Source organism: Equus quagga, chromosome 6 (assembly GCF_021613505.1).
Source record: "Equus quagga isolate Etosha38 chromosome 6, UCLA_HA_Equagga_1.0, whole genome shotgun sequence".
Classification (NCBI taxonomy): domain Eukaryota; kingdom Metazoa; phylum Chordata; class Mammalia; order Perissodactyla; family Equidae; genus Equus; species Equus quagga.
The window spans coordinates 19,072,909-19,095,587 of NC_060272.1; the positions used below are offsets into that span (position 1 = coordinate 19,072,909).

Sequence of the window (22,679 nt, forward strand, 5' to 3'; positions counted from 1 at the left end):
ACAATTTCCCTGGGAATAGGAAAGCTTCTTTCTTTTTTTTTTGCAAAGAAATTACAAAATCTATTTATCTACAAATGGCATTTATACACCAGATTTTTCTTATACCTTAAAATGTTTTTTTAAAAAAAGCAATATTCATACTGCATCTACACAGAGCTGGTTCAAATCAATATCCCAGGAAAAATTACTAGTACAAAAAGCTGAACTCTCCAAACCATAGTGGATGCTATTATCACTCTTAGAAATTAATTGCAAAGAAATATGTTTTAGAAAATAAAAAGCCAGGGAAAACCTGAAAGATAAGCAATTCTCTGAATTTGGAATATTTGCTTTGAAAGTCTCAATGTTTCCTCCCATAAAGGACCATTCTGCAATGGCTCTTGCTTCTCCCTCCCTTTCCTGCTGGCTAAACCATGCTCCTCCAACTCCCTTCTCCTTAACTGCCCACACCTCCTGAGACTGGCTTTGCAGGAGGAACAAGTTGGTCAACATCAACATAGAGACTGTTTTCTAGGAATCAAATGAAAGCACAGATCATTGTCATCATATGGTACATTCAACATGTGCGTATTGAATGCCCTATGTGTGCCAGGCGCCAAGGGCTACGCAAGGAGCTTCAATTCCATACGGAGAGAAAAAAAAAACTTGCAACCTTGTTTTCAGAAAGAAATATTAATTTGTACAGATCAAACTTAAGAAAACAAAATCTTGGGTAATGATTGCTTTTGTGTTAAAACTATTTCTGGAATTCTCGTTTCATCAACTATTGCATTCTGAAAAGACAGGTGTTTGTTAACCCATCTGAGTCACGTGCTTTGGCGTAAGGCTGCCCACTGCAAGCTTAGAGCCGGCCAGACAGAGCCTCCTGTAGAGGCAGGGAAGTGGCCGAATCCTGGCTGCTCTCCAACTCCATAAATAAGGCTCTCTTGTGCCCTGCTTTTAAATACCTTCATTTTAAAATTAGATTTAGATTTTTTTTCTCAAAAACAGCAAAATCCCTGTTGAGCTACCAAAACATATTTTACAACTTAGATTAGTGTGTTTTGCCTTCCTGCTTTTTTTGCAGCTGTGACTTTTAAGAGAGAACATTTTGCTTTACAAACGAGAATGGAGGCTTTTATTTAAAGGAGAATTTTTTCTGCTCGTCATCTGGGCATCCTCTATGATTTTTTATAATTTCAGAACTTGCTTAAAACATCGTCATACACAAATTACGCAACAGCATAAGAGTTTAAACGCTCACAGTTTCAAACGTGATAGAAAACATAGAAACGAACTAAAAAATAAATCAAGTTAGATCACAGAGGGCACAGAAGCGCCAATTGGGTTCCACCTTTTCTCCAGCTGGAACCACTTATTGTACCATCTACATAAAAAAATATAAGGGATTCACAGCACGAATTGTTCTTTTTAGCCACCTATGGCAAAAAAAATTGCCACACCATTGGTGTCATCTTTGATTAGCAAAATATTTATATATATGCCTTTTCACATATATCATACCTACTTTAATAGGGTAGCTTGGATGTCTATGAATTCTTAAATCTATAGCATACCCATATGCTAATGTCTCTAAAAGAATGTTTGTACATGAAAGGTAGAACTACCATCCTTAAAACTACACCTTTAGAAGGATTATCATGTGATAAACATGGCTATTTTCCTAATATTTCTCTTAGAAATTTTACTAAACTATGGGAGCTAAAATAATTTGAGGTTGAATATCATCCTTGGGTCATTATATAGAATTTCCCAAGGACAGATGCATGCCCTATTAGCTTGAACAAAGATCAATTGATGCATCTTTCCAAAATCAGAGTCGGCCATTTCTTAGGGAGTTCACAGGGCATGGACTTCTATTTAACAGAGGAAGTTAACCTTCCATATTTACTGTATAACTAGGGTTCATCCATTTATATGAAAGAACGATTAGCACTATATAAGAAATAAATTATTCCAGTGCAGAAAAGAGGCACTTCACACTTCCTGATTCAGAGCCCTCACTTCCTCTTACCCTCCCCGCAGGTTGCCTTCACCTGCCCTCCAGCCTTTACCTGCTTTCTTCTGGGCTCCCAGTGCCTTCATCGCTCCATTCCCCACATCATACTGAAATTAATCATCTGTATCTCTGTCTTCACTGCTCTTTGTAGACCTCAAGGGCAGAGAAACTGTGGGTGCTGTTCTTTAACCAAGTAATTAAAAATAAATTTTTACTGACCTGAACAGAGATAATAAGTGAGAGAGTTTAGGGAAGTAAAAGTTTAAAATGGAATTCACAAAATTACAAGCAGTGCCTATGAACACTTCAGTGGCACAATTCATTACTTAAAGCCTCCACCATAAATAGATCATTCTAAAGGCGGTACAGTTTGATTGCTTTATCCCTAGGCCTGACTTTAACTTTCCTCTCTATCAATTTCTTTATCTCCCAGGAAATGTCACTGCAATTTAAAGTACTCTTTACATTTAACTTCTCTAATCTTTTCAGGTATTTGAAAATTGATAGGTGAAATACTCCACATTTTGAAAAAACATTTTGATAGACACATACCTATATACAGTAGGTCTTCATCAGGAGAAAAGTTATGCTTTAAAATAAAATGAAAGCAACAAAATGCATGTTCCACGCAATAAACTCTGGTGGTCTATACTTTCACAAATTGATTTCCACTGGCTTGAGCTAATATAGCTTATCAGCTGCAATCTTTCCAAGAAAATATAAGGGTGTCTTTATACTATACCATTTAATCGTGATCTTAAAGTTGTCTGGAAGACCTGGCAAAATAAAAATTTCATTATATTTCCAATCAAGGAGAGTAGTCAATTATTTATTGAGCACCTACTATGCTCAAATACTGTGCTCTAACGAGGAAAAACATGTAGTATTAAAGTGCCCTCAGCTATCACATAGGCAAATTTGGAAAATAAAAATTAAGCGACTCATTTTAAATGACACAGACATTAGAAGAGTCATGAGAAGGCAGAATGTGATTAATTACCAAATGAAGAGACAAACACTACACAAAGTTGGCAAAGGAAAAGAATAGGGACTGGGGGCCCTAGGACAAATTCATGAAGGGGAATTTAAACTAAATTTGATTTTACTTGGTGGGAAAAAGTGGGGAAACAGACCAAGCATTTTCACAAGCGTTAGCAAATGAAATGAGACCCAGAAGGAAAAGTAAGTTCAGTGAAAGTTTTTATCAGATAGAACTTTCTAGAAGAAGGGTGCTTAGAAGTAAGAAAGATCGTTTGAGTTCTTGAATATCAAACCAAGAGAGTTGAAATTTATCCTCAAGCCATTGGGGAACTACGTGTACCATTGATAGTTTAAGGGCTAAACTTTAAGCCAGTGGTCCTCAGAGAGGTTTCCAGGGACCATCAGCATCAGCATCACCTGGGCACTCAATCCACTCCATCTCAGATCTACTAACTCCGAAAATCCTAGAGTGGGACCCAGCAGCTCACATGTGAACAAGGCTTCTGGTGATTCTGATACACACTCAAGTTTGAGAATCACCGGTTTAAGCAAATTAAAATCAAAGCTATGTATCAGATAAATCACTCTGCGGACAGTATGCACAACAGAAACCGGTGAGAACAGCATGAAAGAGAAGTTTCAGAGCTATTTCCAAGCAGAAGAGCAAAAAGAAGAGAAAGCAAATGTTTTTCAAAAATTTGCTATTTGACATTTAACAGCATTTCAAGATCACCTTTTAATGTTCTATTAGAGCTTCACCCTTAGAAACTTATCATAAAAGGAAATTAAAAATGACTAAGTCATAGAGTGGGGATTACAGCCTACCAGGTTTTCTTTCCTCTTTTGAATAAGAAATAGAAAGATTTCTCATCATGATACGTGTGTCAGGAGGGAATTGAGAAAAGGAGAACTAATATTTACTGGAGACTTCTATCAGGTGTTCACACGCATTATGCCATTTAATCCTCACAAAAAATATTATGAGCCAAGCTATATTATTGCCCTTTTACAAAGATAAAGAAACTGGAGTTCAAAGGGCTAAGAAAACTTTACAATAACCAATTAGTAAGAACAAAACAAGGAACTAGTCCTTTTGCTTCTATATGATACCATCTGATAGGAAGCCCAAAGATGCCATATAAACAAAGAATTCCTGTTATTCCCAGTTCCTTGGTGTTTGAGAGATTCTTAGGAAGTTTTCATATTGTGTGGGTAATGGGGATTACATTATGCAAATACTTTACTGATTCAATTTTGTTTTGCCCCTTAATTCATTATTTTCTTATAGGCTTCCATCTCCAAGGGCATGCGTGTCCGTTACCTGACCTCTTGAGAAGACAAAAGTCTCTAAACCCTGGCTGAAGGGCTTGAGGACCAACCAGGACAAGAGAAGGTAGCAAACCCATCCCTGCCCCAAGAGTCTGTGGGAAGAAGGGAGGTGGAGGGAAGGTAATGGTTCCCTAAGTCTCCCAGGTTCCTCCTCTCTGAGCTTTGCATCAACACACGAAAGTCAAAGAGAAGAGGGATTTCCTGCTCCAATTCTGTTTAGGACTCTGTGAAGAGAGTCCCTGGTGAGCTACCTGGCACCAACCTCGCCATAAACTTGGAGGCACAGAGTACTCAGAGGGAGGGCTATCCCCACACCTGGGGGCACAGGCCCTGCCCAGCAGTCTCTAGAGCCCTTCTGAAAAGACTCAGCAAACAGCTGAGTTACCAACCAGAAAGCTTGCCATGACCCCACCATACCAGGTGATCAAGACTACAGCTTGGCCAGAGGCCAGGTGAGGGACTGGTCAGGGATTCAGGTGGCCTACGGGGCCAGAAAGACCAACGTGAGGGTGAATGCTGCAGGAAAGGGGACTACCACATCCTTGCCAAGTTGCACAAGATCAGATCAAAAAGTATGGCAACCCCACACATCAGCAGTGCAGGCTGGCAGGGCCCTGGAGATAGGAGGAGCCCAAGGAAACTCACACTTCCCCTTCCTTTCCTGGGGAAGAGTCACTCCCCTGTCACTCCCTTCCTGCATCTAAGAGACCGATTTGCTTATTTATCATCTGTTATTTGACAAACATGTACATAGCCTTTATTATATGCCAGGCACTATTCTAAGAGCTTTATAAATGTTAATTCATTTAATAGAGTCATGATGAGAGGTAGGGACTGTTATTATCCCTGTTCACAGATGAAAAAACTGAGGCACAGAGAGGCTCAAAAAAGTCTAAGTAGTAAAGCCAGACATCAAAGCCAGTCTCTGCTTAACCACTACACCAGAGCAAGTATCCCACAGGATTAACTATTACCTAGAAGAGCTAAATGGACCATACAAAATTTTAAATTAGATCACACTAAAATTTTTTTCTGGTTACCCAAAACCCAATGGGTCATGTGAGTGAAGAAGAGAGGGAGGAGGAGGAAGAAAACAAGAAGAGGAGGAGGGAGAGGAAATTGCACGCCTTTTCATATTGGAGCTGCAATGGGTGTATATTTTCAACTTTGGAGGAAAAAATGGTGGCAGTTCACATACTTCCTAAAGGTCCTTCCAAAAGCTCGTGGAACAGGCAAGTTGCTGGGGTGAGGAAGGATGACTCATCTGCATGGCTGTTTTTCTCTTACCTCGTCTACTCACCACTGGAAAGTTGAAATAGGAAACACTGCTTGGATCTAAAGGAAATCAAAAGACATACTATTTCTCTAATTTTTTCAAATGGAAAAATGTCCAATTTGACAAGTGTTCTTCAGTTAAGTGTAACTTTCTCGCCAAAAGTCCAGAAGACTGAAACACCAACCTTAGACCAAACCTTAGTTTAAAGGCCTTCAAGTTCACCGGGCAGGGAGCACACATTTCACACCCTGACCAACAGAAGGATAAAACTAACACTCAGAGCAACAGAAAGGAAAACCAAAGGTACACCAGATATAATTCTAAGAGTTAAGGGTATTGCTTTCAGAAAATATATTTTAATTTTGGGGATTAAAATGAATTGACTTAAACCGTAAGGTGTTTTAGAGGCTTCATGGGGTTGAAGTAATTATTTTTTTCCCTGATGAGATATTACCAAATGGGGCCACCACTAATGGTGACACAGTGTCAGTTCCTGATGGGCAGTAATACGGGACACAAGCCCAATAAGGTGGCAGATTCATGGCACTGACAATACTTTATATTTATCTGAGATTTGGTTCCGTTTTTCAAATCTAACATGCCACTGAATAGGTCCTAGGATATGGTGTTAGCACAATGTCTGTAAAAAATGATTCTTTCAGAGAAGGGGAAAAAAAGAACAGTGCTTTCAATGTTCAGTATCCTTTACATCTGCTGCTCAGCTGGAAACACTGTTAAAAGGCCATTAGAACCTTAAGGTAACAGACCTCGAATGCTATGAAAGCCACGGAGCAATTTGCTGTTTGTGTGAGGAGTATCAGCCCTAGCCACTTCCTTTTCAAGGGCTGAAAACAGCTTCTGTCATGAGCCGTGAAAATCAATTCCACAGTAACCAGGCTGAAATGCGGCTTAAGGTGGTACACCTACAGGCTGGCGCCGTACAGCAGAGCCTCCTTCTGGGCATCCACGGCACCTTCCAAAAGTCCCAGACAGCAGCTCCCTGGCGGTGCCTGGGAGGTAATGAGCAGCCTGGGACTTCCAGAAACCTTCAGGTTTATCTCTTGAGACACTGGTTCTCTCTAACGCTTAATTAGGTTAAAATCGGAATTGTCACCCTGAATGAAGACAGCTATGAGAAATGTCGAACAGGGAAAAGGCTGCTCTTGCTTATTTGTATTCCATCTTCCTATTTTTCCTGATTATAGTAATTGTCAGAGAGGATCATTTTTTCCAAATAATACTGTTTCAAAGCCTTTCAAAACACAAAGCATTTTTAAATTTTTTTCAAATACAAGGTCGTACTTTTGAAAATAAATATCTCAGAAGAATAGCAACGGTTTTGTCAAGAGTCGTACTTTATAAACTAATGGTTAGAAAGGTTAAAATTCATTTTAAAATGTGTTATTGGTTTTGTAGTTATGGGAAATTGTTATGCCAGCTATAAAATGCAACTTTAGTTAACATATAGAATTAAGATCATTACAACCTATATTTCTATATATAGTCAACCCTTTGTTAAGCTGAAAACCTTTGTGTAATTTACTAAGCATGTTCCAGATAAGAATAAATTGCCATTTTGAAATCATAGCAATCAGCTTATGTTTATGCATGTAACTTCTTACAATATTAAATTATTTATCTTTCTATCAATAGCCCAGGCTGAGAAATTGACTCAGTTAATTTGTTAAATTAATATAAAAACAAAATGAAAAAGTATAATTTCATGTTTTTTGCTGTGACTATCTAATACACCTAACTTGTCGTTTTAACTGGAATTTAAGTATGATTACTCTATACATATTTTCTTGACTAAAGTACAAAAACATGAGTTTACACAATTTCTATACATCTATTGTACAAAACACACCATGAAGATGTCAGATTTTAAGAAATCTTCAAGTTATGTTTTTTAAAAGAGGGGAAGTAGTCACTGAAAGAGATTATACATAATAATTTTGTTGTGAATAATATAAAATTTGCCATTTGAAACCTATTTTACATTCAATTGAAACTGACCTTTTACGAGAGCCATGTGGTAATGTAAGTGAAATGAATATATTCTTTATTGCAGTCATATAAAAAGATTGGCCTAAGCTTTTAACATAGTACTTGACCTCCTGATGCCTGAATACCCCCAAGTCTGTGAAAGAATATTGAATAAGATACCACATAATCAAATGAGTAGTAAAAGTACAATAAAAGCCTTTCACACATTAGCACTTGATAATGTAAAAGTAACAGTCAACTGTTCTCTAAGTTCAATGCAGATATACAGCTGGAGGAGAAGCTGTAACAGATTAAGAAGGAATGTTCAGGAATCCTGCATTTCCAGATTACTAAGACTTTAGATTTACAAATTCTTTCTTTCCAAATAGAGTTCTCATTATGTCAAAGATCATTTAAACTCCTCAAAAACATTTGTTAAACCTTTTGCTGTAAAAAAGGAAAAAATAGCAGTGATTTTAAATTTTATCATTTTCTAAGTTTTAAAAACTCCCAATCATTGAGATTTAGCAAAAAAGTAGGATAAGGAAACAGATAAAGGACAATATTTTCTCATTTTTTCAGGAAAAAGTTAAGGCCTGTTGTACTAAAATATCTACAATATCTAAAACCATGGTGGCTTTTTTCAAGTTCGTTTTAAAAGTGCTCTTGACTTTGAGCTTTTCTGACCCATTAATAAAATAGTAAGTGAAAGTTATTCATCTTTTTTTAGAGGGCCTCAAAGAGCTTTTCTTGCAAAGAAAATAGTTGCCTCAATTTCACTGCAACCTTAAGAGGAAATACCTCTGGACCCCTGAAATTCAGCTGAGGATCACTGGCCCCTACTAATTTCAGCTGTTCTGGGGGTGCAAAGAAAGGAAGCCAATTTCTCAAGAAATCCAAGAAATGTAGTACAGAGCAAACACACTAGCTGATGAAGCCTGCAGAACACAGGTGCACATGCCCAGAACGTATCATGCTACATCTTTAATTAAATGTGTAAAAAATGAAGAGTGACCAGCTCTAAATGTAGTCTCCTCGAATAAGAGTTTAGAGGTCAGGAAAAAATGGCTAGATTCGCACTTGGGAGGCTAATGTAGGAAAAATAGCTCAAAGAGCAGGTGGGAGATACAATTAGTCTTGACCAGAAATCATCCAAAAAGGACAAAAACCTGAGTCCTATGTAGCACCTACAGAAAGCCTGCCATTTTAGCAAAGAATAATAGGGATCCTACAGTGAAAGAAACTTACAATGTTTCCCAGTTGACCTTTAAAGCAGTGTTGAAGTTCTCTCCCACTCATGAAGACATGCCCTTGGCAGCTGGGTTAGGCCCCTTCTGTTCCAGGCCTAGGTAGTTATGGATTGAACTGATCCAATCACTCCTTCCCTTACTCCCTCTACTGGCCAATGTAAACATTTGAAAGAAGGTGCAGGAGATGTTGGGGTGGGGTGGTGCAATTTGCAGCAGCAACACTTCCTGGGTGGAGATTCTTATCCGAGATCAAGGTGAAAAATAACACAAAATCATTGCCCAAATTTGAATGTCTATCCTGACAAAAACTCGTATTTGAAACCACATTGAATGCACCCAAAGTGTGGACCCCGGGGATTCAAAGGATGGTGCCTGGACCAACCACATCAGCATCACCTGGGAACTTGTTAGAACGCAAATTATAGCCCCTATAGCCAGAACTACTGAATCAGAAGCTCCAGCACTGGGGCCCAGCCACCAGTGTTTAACAAGCCCTCCAGTGATTCTGATGCATGACAAAGTTTACGAAGCACTGCTCTAGATCACTGGTTCTCTTCCCTGGATGTACATCAGAATTACTTGGGGAAATTTAAAAAGAAAGAAAGGGAAGGAGGGAGGAAGGAAGGAAGGAGAACGCCCTGTCCCAGACCAATTAAGTCATAATATCTGAAGATGGAGCTCAAGTATAGGTATTTTTTTTTAACATCCCACGTGATTCCAGGACAGCCCTGGCTCTTTCCAACTGGAAAGAGCCAATTGTTAAATTTTCAGGAATTTTCTGAGTTGGTTGTTAAATTGTTAGTAGCTTGAAATCAGTCAAAGTGGAAACGTTTATACCACAGAAATACGCAAATGCTACAAATTAGGTCTCCCCCTAACCAACCCCCCTGAGAGCCAACTGTTAAACATTTATCAGGTCACCACTGGCCAGGGTTGAGAACCCCTGAACTAAAGCAAGAATTCCAAATAGCTTATTAATTCAGACAGTCTGTGTAGTTCCTCTCAATTTCTCCATTACCCCTCAATTCCTTGGGATTCTTACGAAGATTATGAAGATTAACTGAGCAATTCAGTGGCCTTATACTTGAAGAAGGTGCACATCAGTCCCTCTCTGAGGGTGTAACTATCACTGGTCTAGGTCAGTGGCCATGGTCTCTTTCCTTTCTCTTCCAGGCATGGGCACAGGAAGCAATTCTGAAATGAGAAGGGTGGGTAAATCTGCTGGGGGAGTTTTGCAGGCAGTCTGCTTCATGGATGAAGAGACATCGATGGGAAGAAATAGTCCCTTTTCGTGCCTCTGGGCATTATAATGAGGCTTTGACTCTTGGTACTCCGGCAGCCATCTTGTGACCACAAGGGAGCTGACCTGGTAGACTAAGGATCACAGAGCAGAAAGATGGTGAGAACTTGGGACCCTGATGGTACTTCCTACTTTCTCACTCCTAGAACTCCCTACCCTACGCTGGGACTTCTTGTTATGTGAAATAATGGCTTTCCCTGATTGTGCAAGCCAGTTGAGAGAGGATTTTCTGTGACCTGCTGCCAAAAGTATCTTAAGAGGCACAAATTATTTCAGACAAGAGTTTCAACAGCTTGTCTTCTTTAAATTCTTTTACTGGAACTTCTAAGTAGCAGAGTAAAGTTTTTAAGTTCTTTTCTTTTTAATTTTGCTTCTTCTTTCTCTGATGACCTCATTCACCCCTTCTTCTCTCCTCTCACCCTCATTTGGGACCTCAGCAATTCATGCTTTAGTATCCGAAACAGCCCCCTGGCTGTCCTTCCCTCCTCCTGGGCCTTTAACGACCTCTCTCTATTCCATCCTATTTATAGCGTTTGTCAATCTAAAACAATACTTTCATCGTGTCACTTCACTGCCAACAACCCAGGATGATTACCTACTTCCTGCCATATAAGCCTAGGATTTTCAGGGCCCATCAGAAAATCCAAACCTACCCTACTGTTCAATATTATTTCTCACAAGTTCTCAATAGATCCTTTTCTGTACTAGCCTCCATATGCACTATTTTGCTCACAGATTTAATCCCACCCTGATTGCCTTCTTCTTTGATGGGTCTTTGTCAAACACTACCCATCCTTCAAGATTCTTGTGATGGTTAATCTTATGTGTCAACTTGACTGGCCAAGGGATGCCCAGATAGCTGGTAAAACATTATTTCTGGGTGTGTCTGTGAGAGTGCTTCTGGAAGAGATTAGCATTTGACTCAGCAGACTGAGTGACCAACATGGGCAGGCATCATCCAACCCTTTGGTGGCCTGAATGGAACAAAAAGGCAGAGGAATGGCGAATTCTCTCTCTCTTCTTAAGCTGGAATGTCCATCTTTTCATGCCCTCGCACACTGGAGCCCCTGGTTCTTGGGCCTTTGGAGTCAGACTGAACTACACAACCTGGTTTCCTGGGTCTCCAGCGTGGAGACAGCAGATTATGGGACTTCGCAGCCTCCATAACTGCATGAGCCAATTCCTATAATAAATCTCCTTTGATATATCTATATCTATCTATATAGCTACCTATCTATGTATATGTATCCTGTTGGTTCTGTTTCTCTGGAGAACCCTGACTAATAGAGTCCCAATTAAATTTTACCTCATCCTTTCCTCAAGGTCAAAGAAATCCCTACATTCTCCACTTCCTATCATTACAATCAGTAATGTAATTTGGTACTTAAGCCATAGGCACACCACTGTTTAAATCTTGGGCAACGAAATAACAATTTAATTAATTCTTCATCTTGGTGAAATTTTAAGATTTTTTTTTTACACTGCCAAAGAACCGTGACTTAAGTTTCAAAATGGGCACAGCTGATTACATACATTTTGATAATTCTATGCTTTCTGTGAGTTAACAACTCACCCCACCCTATTTGGGAAATCCCCTTCTCTCAGCCACACTGATAACTCTTAACAGTCCTCTGCTGGCTTTACGATATTGAGTTTTTTGTCTCTACCAAAAAGCACACATAAACTATGTTAGAGTATTTATATGGCCTTGTAAACTCAGCGTTGCTGGGACACTTGCTTCTCTCTCTCAAACTCTCTCTTTCACAGAAACACACACAGCAGTCCCTATTCACTGTCAATCACATAGTAGATGCTCAATAAATAACTTTTGATTCATTAATGGTCTTTTGGTGGTATCAATTTTGCCTCCTAAATATTTCTTGAATCCTTCTACTTCATTCCATTTCCAAAGTCACCACTCTAGTTCAAGCTAACACCCCCTCCTCCTCCTGTGTCTGCTTTTGCTCTCCTCCCATCTGTTCTCCACAGAGCAACCAAAGTCACATTGCAAAACCATGTCCAATCCTGATTAAAACACTTCTTCAACAGCTTCTTACTGCTCTAGGCTAAAGGCCAAAGTCACTGTAGTGAGTTGGAGCGACTTCAGGGCTGACTGAGGAAAGAGACACACGATGAGGTGGCAATAGGACAGAACTAAGCTTCATGTGGGTGGCGCTTTGACAGGTTGTCAAATGTGAAGGGAAGTCCCTCCCAGCAGGAGACCTTCCAGAGATAATGGAGGGGTCACTACAAAGAAGAGGAAGAGGTTAAGGAAACTCCCGGGGCAGAGGGCAGAGGGGGATTAGGTATCCAGGCAATATTGCTCAGCCAGAGGGTGTGCAGGGCAGTGGCAGCTCGGAGTCTTTTACAGGCCCCAGGTTTGTCTTATAAATGGCTAGCAGATGCTGGGTGCAGTCTGCAGGGCACACAAAACAGGAAGGCTCTAAATGTTAAAAATGTGCTTCTTTGGGCTATGCTCACAACAACAGTATGTGTAAAAACTCGAGTTTAGCACCCACAGACTTTAGAGTGAAAAGTTCATGCCTGTGGTGAAAAAGTAAACACGGGGCCACTACGCATGAGCCATCTCTGTATCATTTATATAAGTCATTAGCCTGTTCCTCAGGGTCTTCTTCCCCAGTCTCTCTCACACCTCCTTCCCCACTCAGTGGCTGGTTCTCACCGGGTTCTGGAACTCCTTTCATGCTGAAGGGTCTTCTCACCATATAGTTAATGTGTGCACCCTCCACTCTCCTGTTTCCTTAATGACTTTGGACTCATGCTTCAGAAACCATTGCTCTTCATCAGGCAAGCATTTCCAAGACCCTCTAATTAGGTGAGGGGGGGCCCCTAGTGCTGTGCACTTATCTCAGCCAAAATTAATTCATTGTGAATGGTGCCCTTAACTTCTGCTTCTTTGCTGGCATTAAAATCCACTAGGACCTTATACCCAGCACCTGGTACAGTGACTTACATGTGATAGGTAAACAAGAAATATTTAATGGATGGAATGAAAAAAAAGCAAAAGGAGCACAGGTTACAAAAATAATCAATGACCTGGATAATGTGTAAACATGGAATTAAATTTCTACTTTTCCTTGTTACTAACTGGTGCATTTGTTGAAAAAATATTTTTCACCCAGGGTCATTAAAACCTCTTAAATATTTCTATCCAGGATTATTAGAATTTTTAAACCTTTACTTAGGACTTACCTCTATGAAACCATTTATGTACAAATATGCCATCCTAGGGAGTCAACTACACTTTCAAACAGTATCATGTGAATCGTTGAAAACTGAATAACACTGGAGAAATATATGAAACTATTTAAAGGGGAATCATGTGCCAGCTAAAGAATTTAACAGAGCAGAATTTGGTCTATAAAGGGATATAAGCACCAAGTTTAAAAGAATATTAAGTATTCTGTTTATACTGGCAAGACAACTTTAAGTCACCTTGCTGGCCTTGCTAAGAAGTCTTTTGAGAGATGTGAATTAAGAGGGAAAAAAACAGTCTTATAACGTTACTTTTATGGGCTTGAACATAAATTAAGATTAAGCTATTAAAATTACTTTATCGACAATTCCTTTACGATAATTTTTATCCTAAACTCACATGTCTATAACAAATCTAGTGAGTAAAGGGTTCGTCACTTTGGTTTTAAAGGACTCAATAATTTTGCGTTTTGTAAGTGTTCATAAAACTTGCCCATAATTGAAAAAGAACACTAGTCACCCTCTTACATAAATTATGATGCAATATTTATACTATAATATGTTAAAGAACATAATGCTGTACATTTTAAATCACTTTTTGATAGTGGCCTGCATTTCTACTCGCAAGCTATTAAGATGTGGTGCAGTTAAATGACGTGAGTTTTATCTAAAAAAGTATATCAGTCAACTCAAATAAACTCTTGTTCTCAATGATGACATATTATCCTCTAATTAAATCAGCTAAGATAACTCTGTTTGCAAGGATCGTTGTAAAACTAATTCCCAAATCAAGAGTTTAACAAGTGGCACTCCTAATAGCCCAGATTTTAGATTGCTTTCATACCTGGAATTAACATGATTCTTTCAGAAATCCAGTGACTTGACAAGTCATAAAAAAAAAACATTTGAAGTTCAGCTAACTCATTTATACCTCACACTGTTCTTCACAAGGATTTTAAAGACATCAGCTAACTAAACAGAGGGCAAAGAAATCAGAAATCTGTGAAGCAGGAAGATAAATGGAAATCAAATAATTTATTCCCAAACAGGATATTTAATATGACTGCAAAAGAGTGAGAGTTACCAAACACTATTGTTCCATTTATGTTAATGTGATATCTACATGCAAACTGAAAAAAGATCTGGGGTAATGGCAGATGTATTAAATAAGTCAGTTTGCTGGGGGAGCAGAAAGAGGAAGGACAGTCTCCCTGGGAAGCCCACCAAAGAAAGGAAAAGCCTGTTGGACAAAAGCCAGGTAAAATAAAACATTATATATTTTGAAATTTGGAACCAATAAAGCAGGGCTAAAACAGTCACTAGTACATCAACAGAGTATAAGAGAATGTTCTTCCTTTTAATTTTAGATTTTGAGAGAGATTTTTAGATTTCAGAGATAAACTGGTATCAAAGAGATGGAAAACAGTTTAATACTTTATTAACATCCAGATGCTGTAACCCAACTCTCAAACTATTTGAGACAGAAAAAGGGGCAAGGTTGGGGCTGGCCCAGTGGCAGAGCAGTTAAGTGTACATGTTCCACTCTGGCAGCCCGGGGTTCGCCAGTATGGATCCTGGGTGCGGACATGGCACCGCTTGGCAAGCCATGCTGTGGTAGGCGTCCCACATATAAAGTGGAGGAAGATGGGCACGGATGTGAGCTCAGGGTCAGTATTCCTCAGTGAAAAGAGGAGGATTGGCAGCAGTTAGCTCAGGGCCAATCTTCCTCCAAACAAAGAAAAAAATTGGGGGGAGGGAGCAAGGTGAATACTGAGAGCAGAGTTGGTTAGACTTTTCTTCCCTAATGTGTGGGGATAAACTTCTCTCCTCTCTCTATCCCCAAGGTAACTTCCTATAGTAAGCTTTGTTGGACTAACCCAATATTCCAGTAGGCCTGGTATATTGAAGAAAACCAACACATGTTCTTTAATTTCCATCTTTTATATAACCATATCTATACAAGAAAATGATCAAGTAAATGCATAAATACAGGAACAAGTTAGTGGTGGCAGCATGGCCAATTCCTGAGAACATAAAATTCAAATTCAAAGTGATCTGGAAAAATTGTAGATGTTACAAATAAATAGAAAAATATTCAGCATGAACTATGAGGGAATACATATGGTGATTGATAATATCAGGCTATATACATATTAGATGAAGCAAGAATTGATTTTGCATGCATTTATTTAACAAATGCAGAATGGCACTGGGCAGGGTTAAGTCTATGGATTGGCGTGCCCAGAGCCAGGGTACATGGGATTGAATTGTAGCCTCATCACTTTCTAGATGAGTCATCCTTGGGCAAGTTAATTATTTAAGTCTCTCTGTTGCTCAGTCTTTTCATCTATAAAACGGAAATAATGATAGTATCTACTAAGTTATTAGAAGGAGTCAATAAGGCAATGTTTAATGTTTTAAAAGTAGGTAATATTTTCAAATAAGTGTTGGGCACATAGTTATTTCTATATAAGAAATTGTTAAATAAAGTTGTATCAGATAAGTAATGAAAAAGTGAATGTGTAAGCCAATAAACCACCATTAGTCAGCTATAAAGTATTATAATGAATGACTCGAGGAAGGCTCAAAGCATAAAACAGTGGCACTGTAAGCCTAAAACAACACCCCCTGAGTTGCCCAGACTTTGAAGCAGATGCTCTTTTCAGTTGTGGAGTTCCTATAGAAGTTTAGAGCCACCAAGATGAGTTGGGTTGGAAAATGAGATAATATTACCGATGCTCAAAGAAAGACGGGAATGTTTCACACCGACCTTTGATCAGAATAACAGTCCTAACAAAGAACTTGATCCACTGCTCAATATTTTCCCAGAAGATGGAACAAGAGAAAATAAGCAAGTTCACTCTAAAGGCTTTTGGCTAGATATCTGGAAACATTTCGATACTACAAGAATTACCAGGTATTAGAATGAATTGCTGAGAGGGGCTCAGGAGTCTACTCCTTTGGAGGTCTTTCAAACAAAGACAGATAGTCTATCTGATCTGCCTGGGACGGTTTAAAACCAGGAATGAGAGAAGATTGATGGTGCAAACAGCTTCTTGAAGCCCTCCTCCCTCCCAAGCACTCTCTGAGAGTATAACTTTATATATACCCATCACAGTCCCTCATCAGTTGGGTTTGAAGAACTCCCTTCCATCCTAGAATAGAAAAGGGCAACACTATTTCACAATTGTGAGTTCTGAGTATAACTTTAATAATGTCATGATGAAACATAATGTCCTTATTACTTCTCAGTTATTTTACCAGGCAAGCTACCTGCAAATATCTTCCAATTAGAAAGTCTCATGAATCTGAAATCTGAACAGCAGGTCCTTTAAATTCATGTTCCCTGGTGGACTAATGGCATATTCTGTTTCTCAACCAAACCATTAAAAGTCCAAATAAGGCAAAGGATGAAAAAGAGCTTAAAGAAAGGATAACCACCATACACTAGATAATTACATGTAAATAGTATCAGGAACTAGGGAGGGGAGGAAGAGTATGTGCATTTAATAACGGGAGGCATTTCCTAAGTGATTATTCAAACAGCAATTGACTAAAACTTACTTTGAAAAAATGTATATCCTTAATATACAATTATCTTTCGATTCATTTACTTTCCTATCAAATATGCCTCTGACCTCACAGTGACCTGTACCTTGATTATTTCCACCAGCATCAAAAGACATCAGTGTTAACCGGCAAAGTCAACATGCCCTTAGTCCTAGAAAGTAAGTTTCACAAAAGTGCACACATTTCAGAAATCCATAGCTAATTAGCAAGCACCATAATTGTCAAGGGGTGGAGAGAAAAGGCAAAAAAAAAAAAAAGAAGAAGAAGAAGAAGAAGAACCTCTGTAGTGAAAAATCTTCTCAAGGATTTATTTTAACCACTGGGAATGTTGTCAGGAAAGGAAATGGTGACTACAGCAAGTATTTACAGTGAAAACCTTCACTTTGATATTAAGGAGATTTGCATCATGCTAAGGATGAACTGCAGTCTCCTGAAAGTCCCATTATCCACTAAAGAATACTGAAGCAATTTAAAAATACTTACCTATTTTCTTCTTTGAGATATCTTATCCGAAATCATGTTATGTTTAAAACATATAGTTTGAAAAAGCACAGACCGGAGGAGTAGAAGTTCCTAGAAGAAGTGATCCATACTACAAACCTTTTAAAACTTGAATTCCCTGAGATTTGGGGAGGGGAAAGCAAAGCTGATCCTTATCAATTAATTAAAAAGAGTGAAATAACAGTAGACAAAGGGGAAAGAGAGTTAAGAAACGTAAGCAGCTGTGGAGGTAGTCGCTCTCCATTGATTAACAAATTAAAGAGTTCTGGAAAAGGGAGAAGTGACAATGATAGAAAAGTAGTCTTATAATTCACCACAGGTTCCGCCTTCGACTCACCAGAGCCTGGCTACGTCTGGCTTAGAATTGAAAAAGGCTCCCTGTATATAATGCTCTGCGCTGTTAACGTGATGTATAGGCTACTTTTTTTTTTACGATGCCTAAATTTATATAAACATGTTAATTTCAGTGTAAGTTAAAAACCCTCACTTGTAGAGTTTGTAGATCAACCACAATAAAATAGCAATCCCACTGTGTATCGAAACTGTGATGTTTTAAGATATCTGCAAAATGCTTTTCTTCCATCGACCAGTGCTTTGGCAAAACGGCAGGGAGGCTGGTGGAAATTCAGCGTTTTGACTTGACCATCTGAGGTCACTGAGGACTTCAGCTGCCGGGTTTGAGCAGCCCGCGTCCTAGCAGCATCTCTTGGCCTCTCTCAGTTCTGTCCTCTCGCAGCCAAAGGATTATCTCTCCCCAACACGTTTCATTCACAGAGCCCCAGAGAAGCTCGGATTCGGTTGGAGCTAAGAGCCGGAAAACACGCACCCAGGCTGCTGCGCAAGTAGTTGGAGACCAAGTGCTACCCACACACTGACGCCGAGAACGGGGGTGGGGGCTCTCCAGCTCTCGGTGGAGGAATGCTAGTGGCCGGGCACGCGGGGGACACAGGGTCTGCGGACTCCGAGACGCATTAAGTTGGTTCAGCTTCCGAGAGCGGCGGGCGAGGCCACGCTCAGGACGGGGCGCCGCGCCGGGTGGCTGGAGTGTCCTCCAAACCATGAGTGACCCACCGCAATCAGGGAAGCACTGAGGAACCGTAACGGGAAAGCCCGCCCCAAATCTGAAACAGGCAGCCGGTGAACTCCCCAAACCGGCCCGGAACTACCGACGTCGGGAGGCCGGGTCCCGGGTAGGGGTCCCCCCCCCAGCCTCGCCCGCCCCCAGCCCGGGCGCCGAGCGCTCTGCCTCCCCGAAGGACAGGGAGAGTGGAGCGAGGGGCGAGGGGAGCCCTCGGCGTCTCTCCGCCGCCCCCGCCGGCGCGAGGGCGGGAGTGGAGAAGGCGCCTCTCAGACTGTGGCGCTTGGGCAAACTGCGGCCGCAGTTCTTCCAACTTTGCCCGAGCGAAGGGGCGCGGGCTGGGCGCCCCGCTCGGCGATCCGCCCTCGCGCCGCGGCCGCCCCCGAGAGTGCCGGGCTCCCCGGCCCGCCCGGCCGGAGCCAACAAGGAAGGGGGCGCAAGGGCGCGAGAACGGAGGGAGGGAGGGCAGGAGGGCGCTCCCGCGTGTGCACACAATGAGGCAGCTGAGACGCACACCTTCCCCCGCGGGGGACGCCGCGGGAGCATCCGCCGCACAGCGCGGCGGCCGGGAGAGCCCTGACGGAAAGTGAACACCAACAACTCAGCAACAGGGGGCAGGAGGAGGGGGCCGGGCGGCCCGGGTGCCGTGTGGCCACCCAGGGCTGCAGCCTGCCCGGGCCGCGCGCCCGCGCTTACCTGCGATCTCCTGGTAGGGGATGTCCGCCAGGCTGAATCCCTTGGCACCGTACGCCTGGCGGACCTCGCCGCAGCTCCGAGCCTTCACATCCGCCCGGGCCGGGAGGGACAGCAGCAGCCCGGAGAGGGGAAGAATCACAGCCCCGATCCAGCAAGGCATGGTGCAACATGCAAATCCAGCTCGGTAAACCCCAGGGCCCGTGCGCTCTTCACCTTGCCCCTCGAGCCGAAAGCCCGCCAGAGCCAGCGGCGCGCTCCTCGCCGCTGCCCAGCGTCACCCCCTTCCGCCAGCCGAGGGGATGAGCAGCGCAGCCCTCTGGACTGCGCTCAGCAAACTTTTATAAGCCAGATGGAGGATGGCAAGCCAACCAGGGCTGGCTGGGAAAGCAGCCGCCTTGCTCCTCTAGCCCCTCAGATCGAAAACGGTGCAATAAAACCGAGAGAGAGGAGAAAAAGAAATGTTTAAAAAGCCACCATGGGGGTTCAAAGCTGCGATGCGAGTTCCGAACCGCACAATCCTAGAGCGCTGCGAGCTCGGCTAGCCGGAGTGTGCCGCGAAGGTGGGAACGCGCGCCGGCTCTCCCGGGAGGGAGATGGACTGGCGAGCGCGAGTGAGTGTGCGCGCGTGTGTGTGTCGGTGTGAGCGCTGGGTTCTTGGGGATGGGTGTGCGTGGAGGTATGTGTTGGGGATATACGGGATCCAGGGGAAACCTCAGCTTCACACAGGCTGAGAGAGCCTGTGAGAGTCCTCCTGAAATAGGAAGAGAGAAATCCTGGAGACAGACACTGGAAGCAAGAAGGAAGGAGAAAGAAGGGGAGAGAGAGAAACGTGCTACACATAGCACAGCCGAAATTCAGAGGCAGAGTCGAAGGCAAAACCTGGACTGGATCTCTTGCTACTCGGTAGAAGGAAAAAAAAAGGAAACGTTCCTCTTTTCTCATTCCTTTCGCATCGTTCATACAGATCCGAAATGCTGCGTTTAATGACATAAGCGAGCAATCTAGAAAGAAAAAATGTTTTTAAGTCATTAACTTATATGGATTAAACTATATTTTTTGTGGACGTGAAGGACAAACGCAATTCCAATTGTTGCTCTAAATATGAGCAACAATTCATGACCTACTGAAATACAAAGCCAGCGGAGAATAAACGTCTAGGGGAACCCCTGAATAGCAGAGCACAATCACCGCTCTAATTAATTTCCTTTGGCTTTGTTTGTTTTTATTTTCTAAAGAGAGGTAATGTGTGCACGTATTAGAGACCAGTCGTTTTATTTATTTTTTTTTTATTTTTGGTTCTGGACTCAACGTGTCCCCGTTTTTAATTTCAAATATTCCATGATCTTGGATCAGAACTCATTATGCTTAGGTTTCTTAGGAAAGCCGAGGAGAAGGACCAGAACACGGAAGCAATGGGCAAATGAGGGAGCAGGGATCAGTGGGGTGCATGAAGGAAGATATGGGAAGTTCTTCCTTTCCTCTCCCCACATGCTCTCACATACTAGACTTAGCGCTTTCTTCCAAGTTAACAGAATTCTCAAGTGGGGAATCAGTTCACTTTCTTCTTCCTATCTTACACTCGAGTTCTGTGAAATGGGATAAAAGTGAAAATTCAGAATAGGCTAATTTTTTATTGACTTTCTTATATTAAAGAAGTCTTCTAGGCAGAAGTGTCTAATGAAACCCAAACCTCCTGCAACTACTAAGGCAGTTAAATCCAAGACAAAAAAAAAAAAAAATGATAATGCTTACTCACTTACATGGCCATTTGTATCTGAGGTTAGTGTATTATTCAGAAATTACTAGGAGGGTAATGTCCAGTTTTATGGAGCTCACCTATAAGACTACACATAAAGATGTTTTTCTGATGATGGCTTTTAATGACCAGAATGACTCATGAAATTTGTCATTTTATTCGTTATCACCATCACAGTCATAATTATCATCACAACCCATTAGGTACATCTTCTTCCTCTCTTCAGTTAATTCCTCCGCTCTTGCTCCTCCAAAAAGACTCTCACGTTTAAGATCTAACTTCATTTAAGCTATGGAAATGCTTAAAAATGTTGTTGTCTTATTTATAGAATGACTTTTTCTTTTTTTCCTTTCTTTTTTAAAAGACCACCCTCGAGTCTTGGCCTTTTTTTTCCTTTTTTTTAAAGATTGGCACCTGAGCCAACAACTGTTGCCAATCTTTTTTTTTCTTCCCCCAAATCCCCCTGGTACGCAGTTGTATATCTTAGTTGCAGGTCCTTCTAGTTGTGGCATGTGGGACGCCACCTCAACGTGGCCTAATGAGCGGTGCGATGTCTGCACCCAGGATCCGAACTGGCGAAACCCTGGGCCACTACAGCAGAGCGTGAGAACCCAACCACTCGGCCACAGGGCCGGTCCCTAGAGTGACTTTTTCTTCTTCACAACTTCACAGCAAAACATTTCTTTCAGAAAACAACAGTCATATTAGTACATATTTTTTTCTCTTAAAATTTCAGCACAGTTTTTGCCTTCATGATGTTGTGCTGACAGACCTTAAGTCATTGAACTTATTTTCCTCAAAATCTGACCTCAAGGTGAGAACAAAATATAGTTTAGCGTATTTGTGAATAAAGGGTAAAATTGGTAGAATTAGGAATTGCTGTAGCCAAGTCATTATTTCTATAATATTTGATATGACCTCCTTCAAACTTCTGTTTCTGTCATAGGCAGGTGGTAGGCATTCTATACTCCAGAGGAAGGGGTAAATACACACATAACCTATCCTATCATCCCACACCAGAAGTCATTGTAACTGTAACTTACCCTGGCCATAGCAGCACGTAGCAGATAACACCATAAAAAGGACATATGAGATGGAGGAAGAATGAGTAAAAATATAGTATGTGTGGTTTAAATTATTTGAAAATCAATCAATCAAGTATAAAATTCGATGCAACCATACAGCAGCACTAGGTTATTATGCATAGCTCCTGCATTTATAAAATGACCTTGGGATTTGTGGCAAGGCTAGTATATGGAAAGAATTACAACTTAATCAAGCATTAATAGATTAGTTTAATCCCATCAGGAAGGTGAAACCGTTGAGGCTAGGTTTGTGAACTCTAGTCAGACCAGGGAATTAGGTAACTTGCTTTACTGGTGCTTTCAACCCTGTTAGGTCGATTTGTTGGGTAATATAGCACTGTTTGAAGTGGCGTAAGAGACAAAGTCAAACATTCCAGCTGAGGGCAATAGCAGGAACCTAGATGAGGTATTGGAATGAGCATTGACTGTGATGGAAGTTCATAGAAGAGGCCTCACAGGAAGGAAGAGAGGTCATATGAAGGAGAAGTTGGCACATGGTTTAGACAGGTTAGTGAAGGACTTGAACCCCAGAAATAGGGTTAATATTGTATGTAATAGGAAAACAGTTAAAACATTGCAGAACATCATACCAGAGGAAGTCAGCAAATAGAAGCAAGAGGAAGACATGAAGAAGAAACAGATGGAACTCTGCCACA

The 22,679-nt window shown here is 41.2% G+C and overlaps 1 protein-coding gene across 1 annotated transcript in view; it reads right to left on the reverse strand.

Annotated features, from left to right (window-relative positions):
* Nucleotides 1-19,973, reverse strand: part of GPC6 (glypican 6) — a 1,014,472-nt gene extending 994,499 nt beyond the window's left edge. Inside the window, exon 1 of the mRNA XM_046664883.1 lies at nucleotides 19,183-19,973. Within this exon, the coding sequence (XP_046520839.1) occupies nucleotides 19,183-19,342 (160 nt within the window). The 5' untranslated portion in view covers nucleotides 19,343-19,973. The remainder of the gene's footprint in view (nucleotides 1-19,182) is intronic.
* Nucleotides 19,974-22,679: the final 2,706 nt, after the last annotated feature.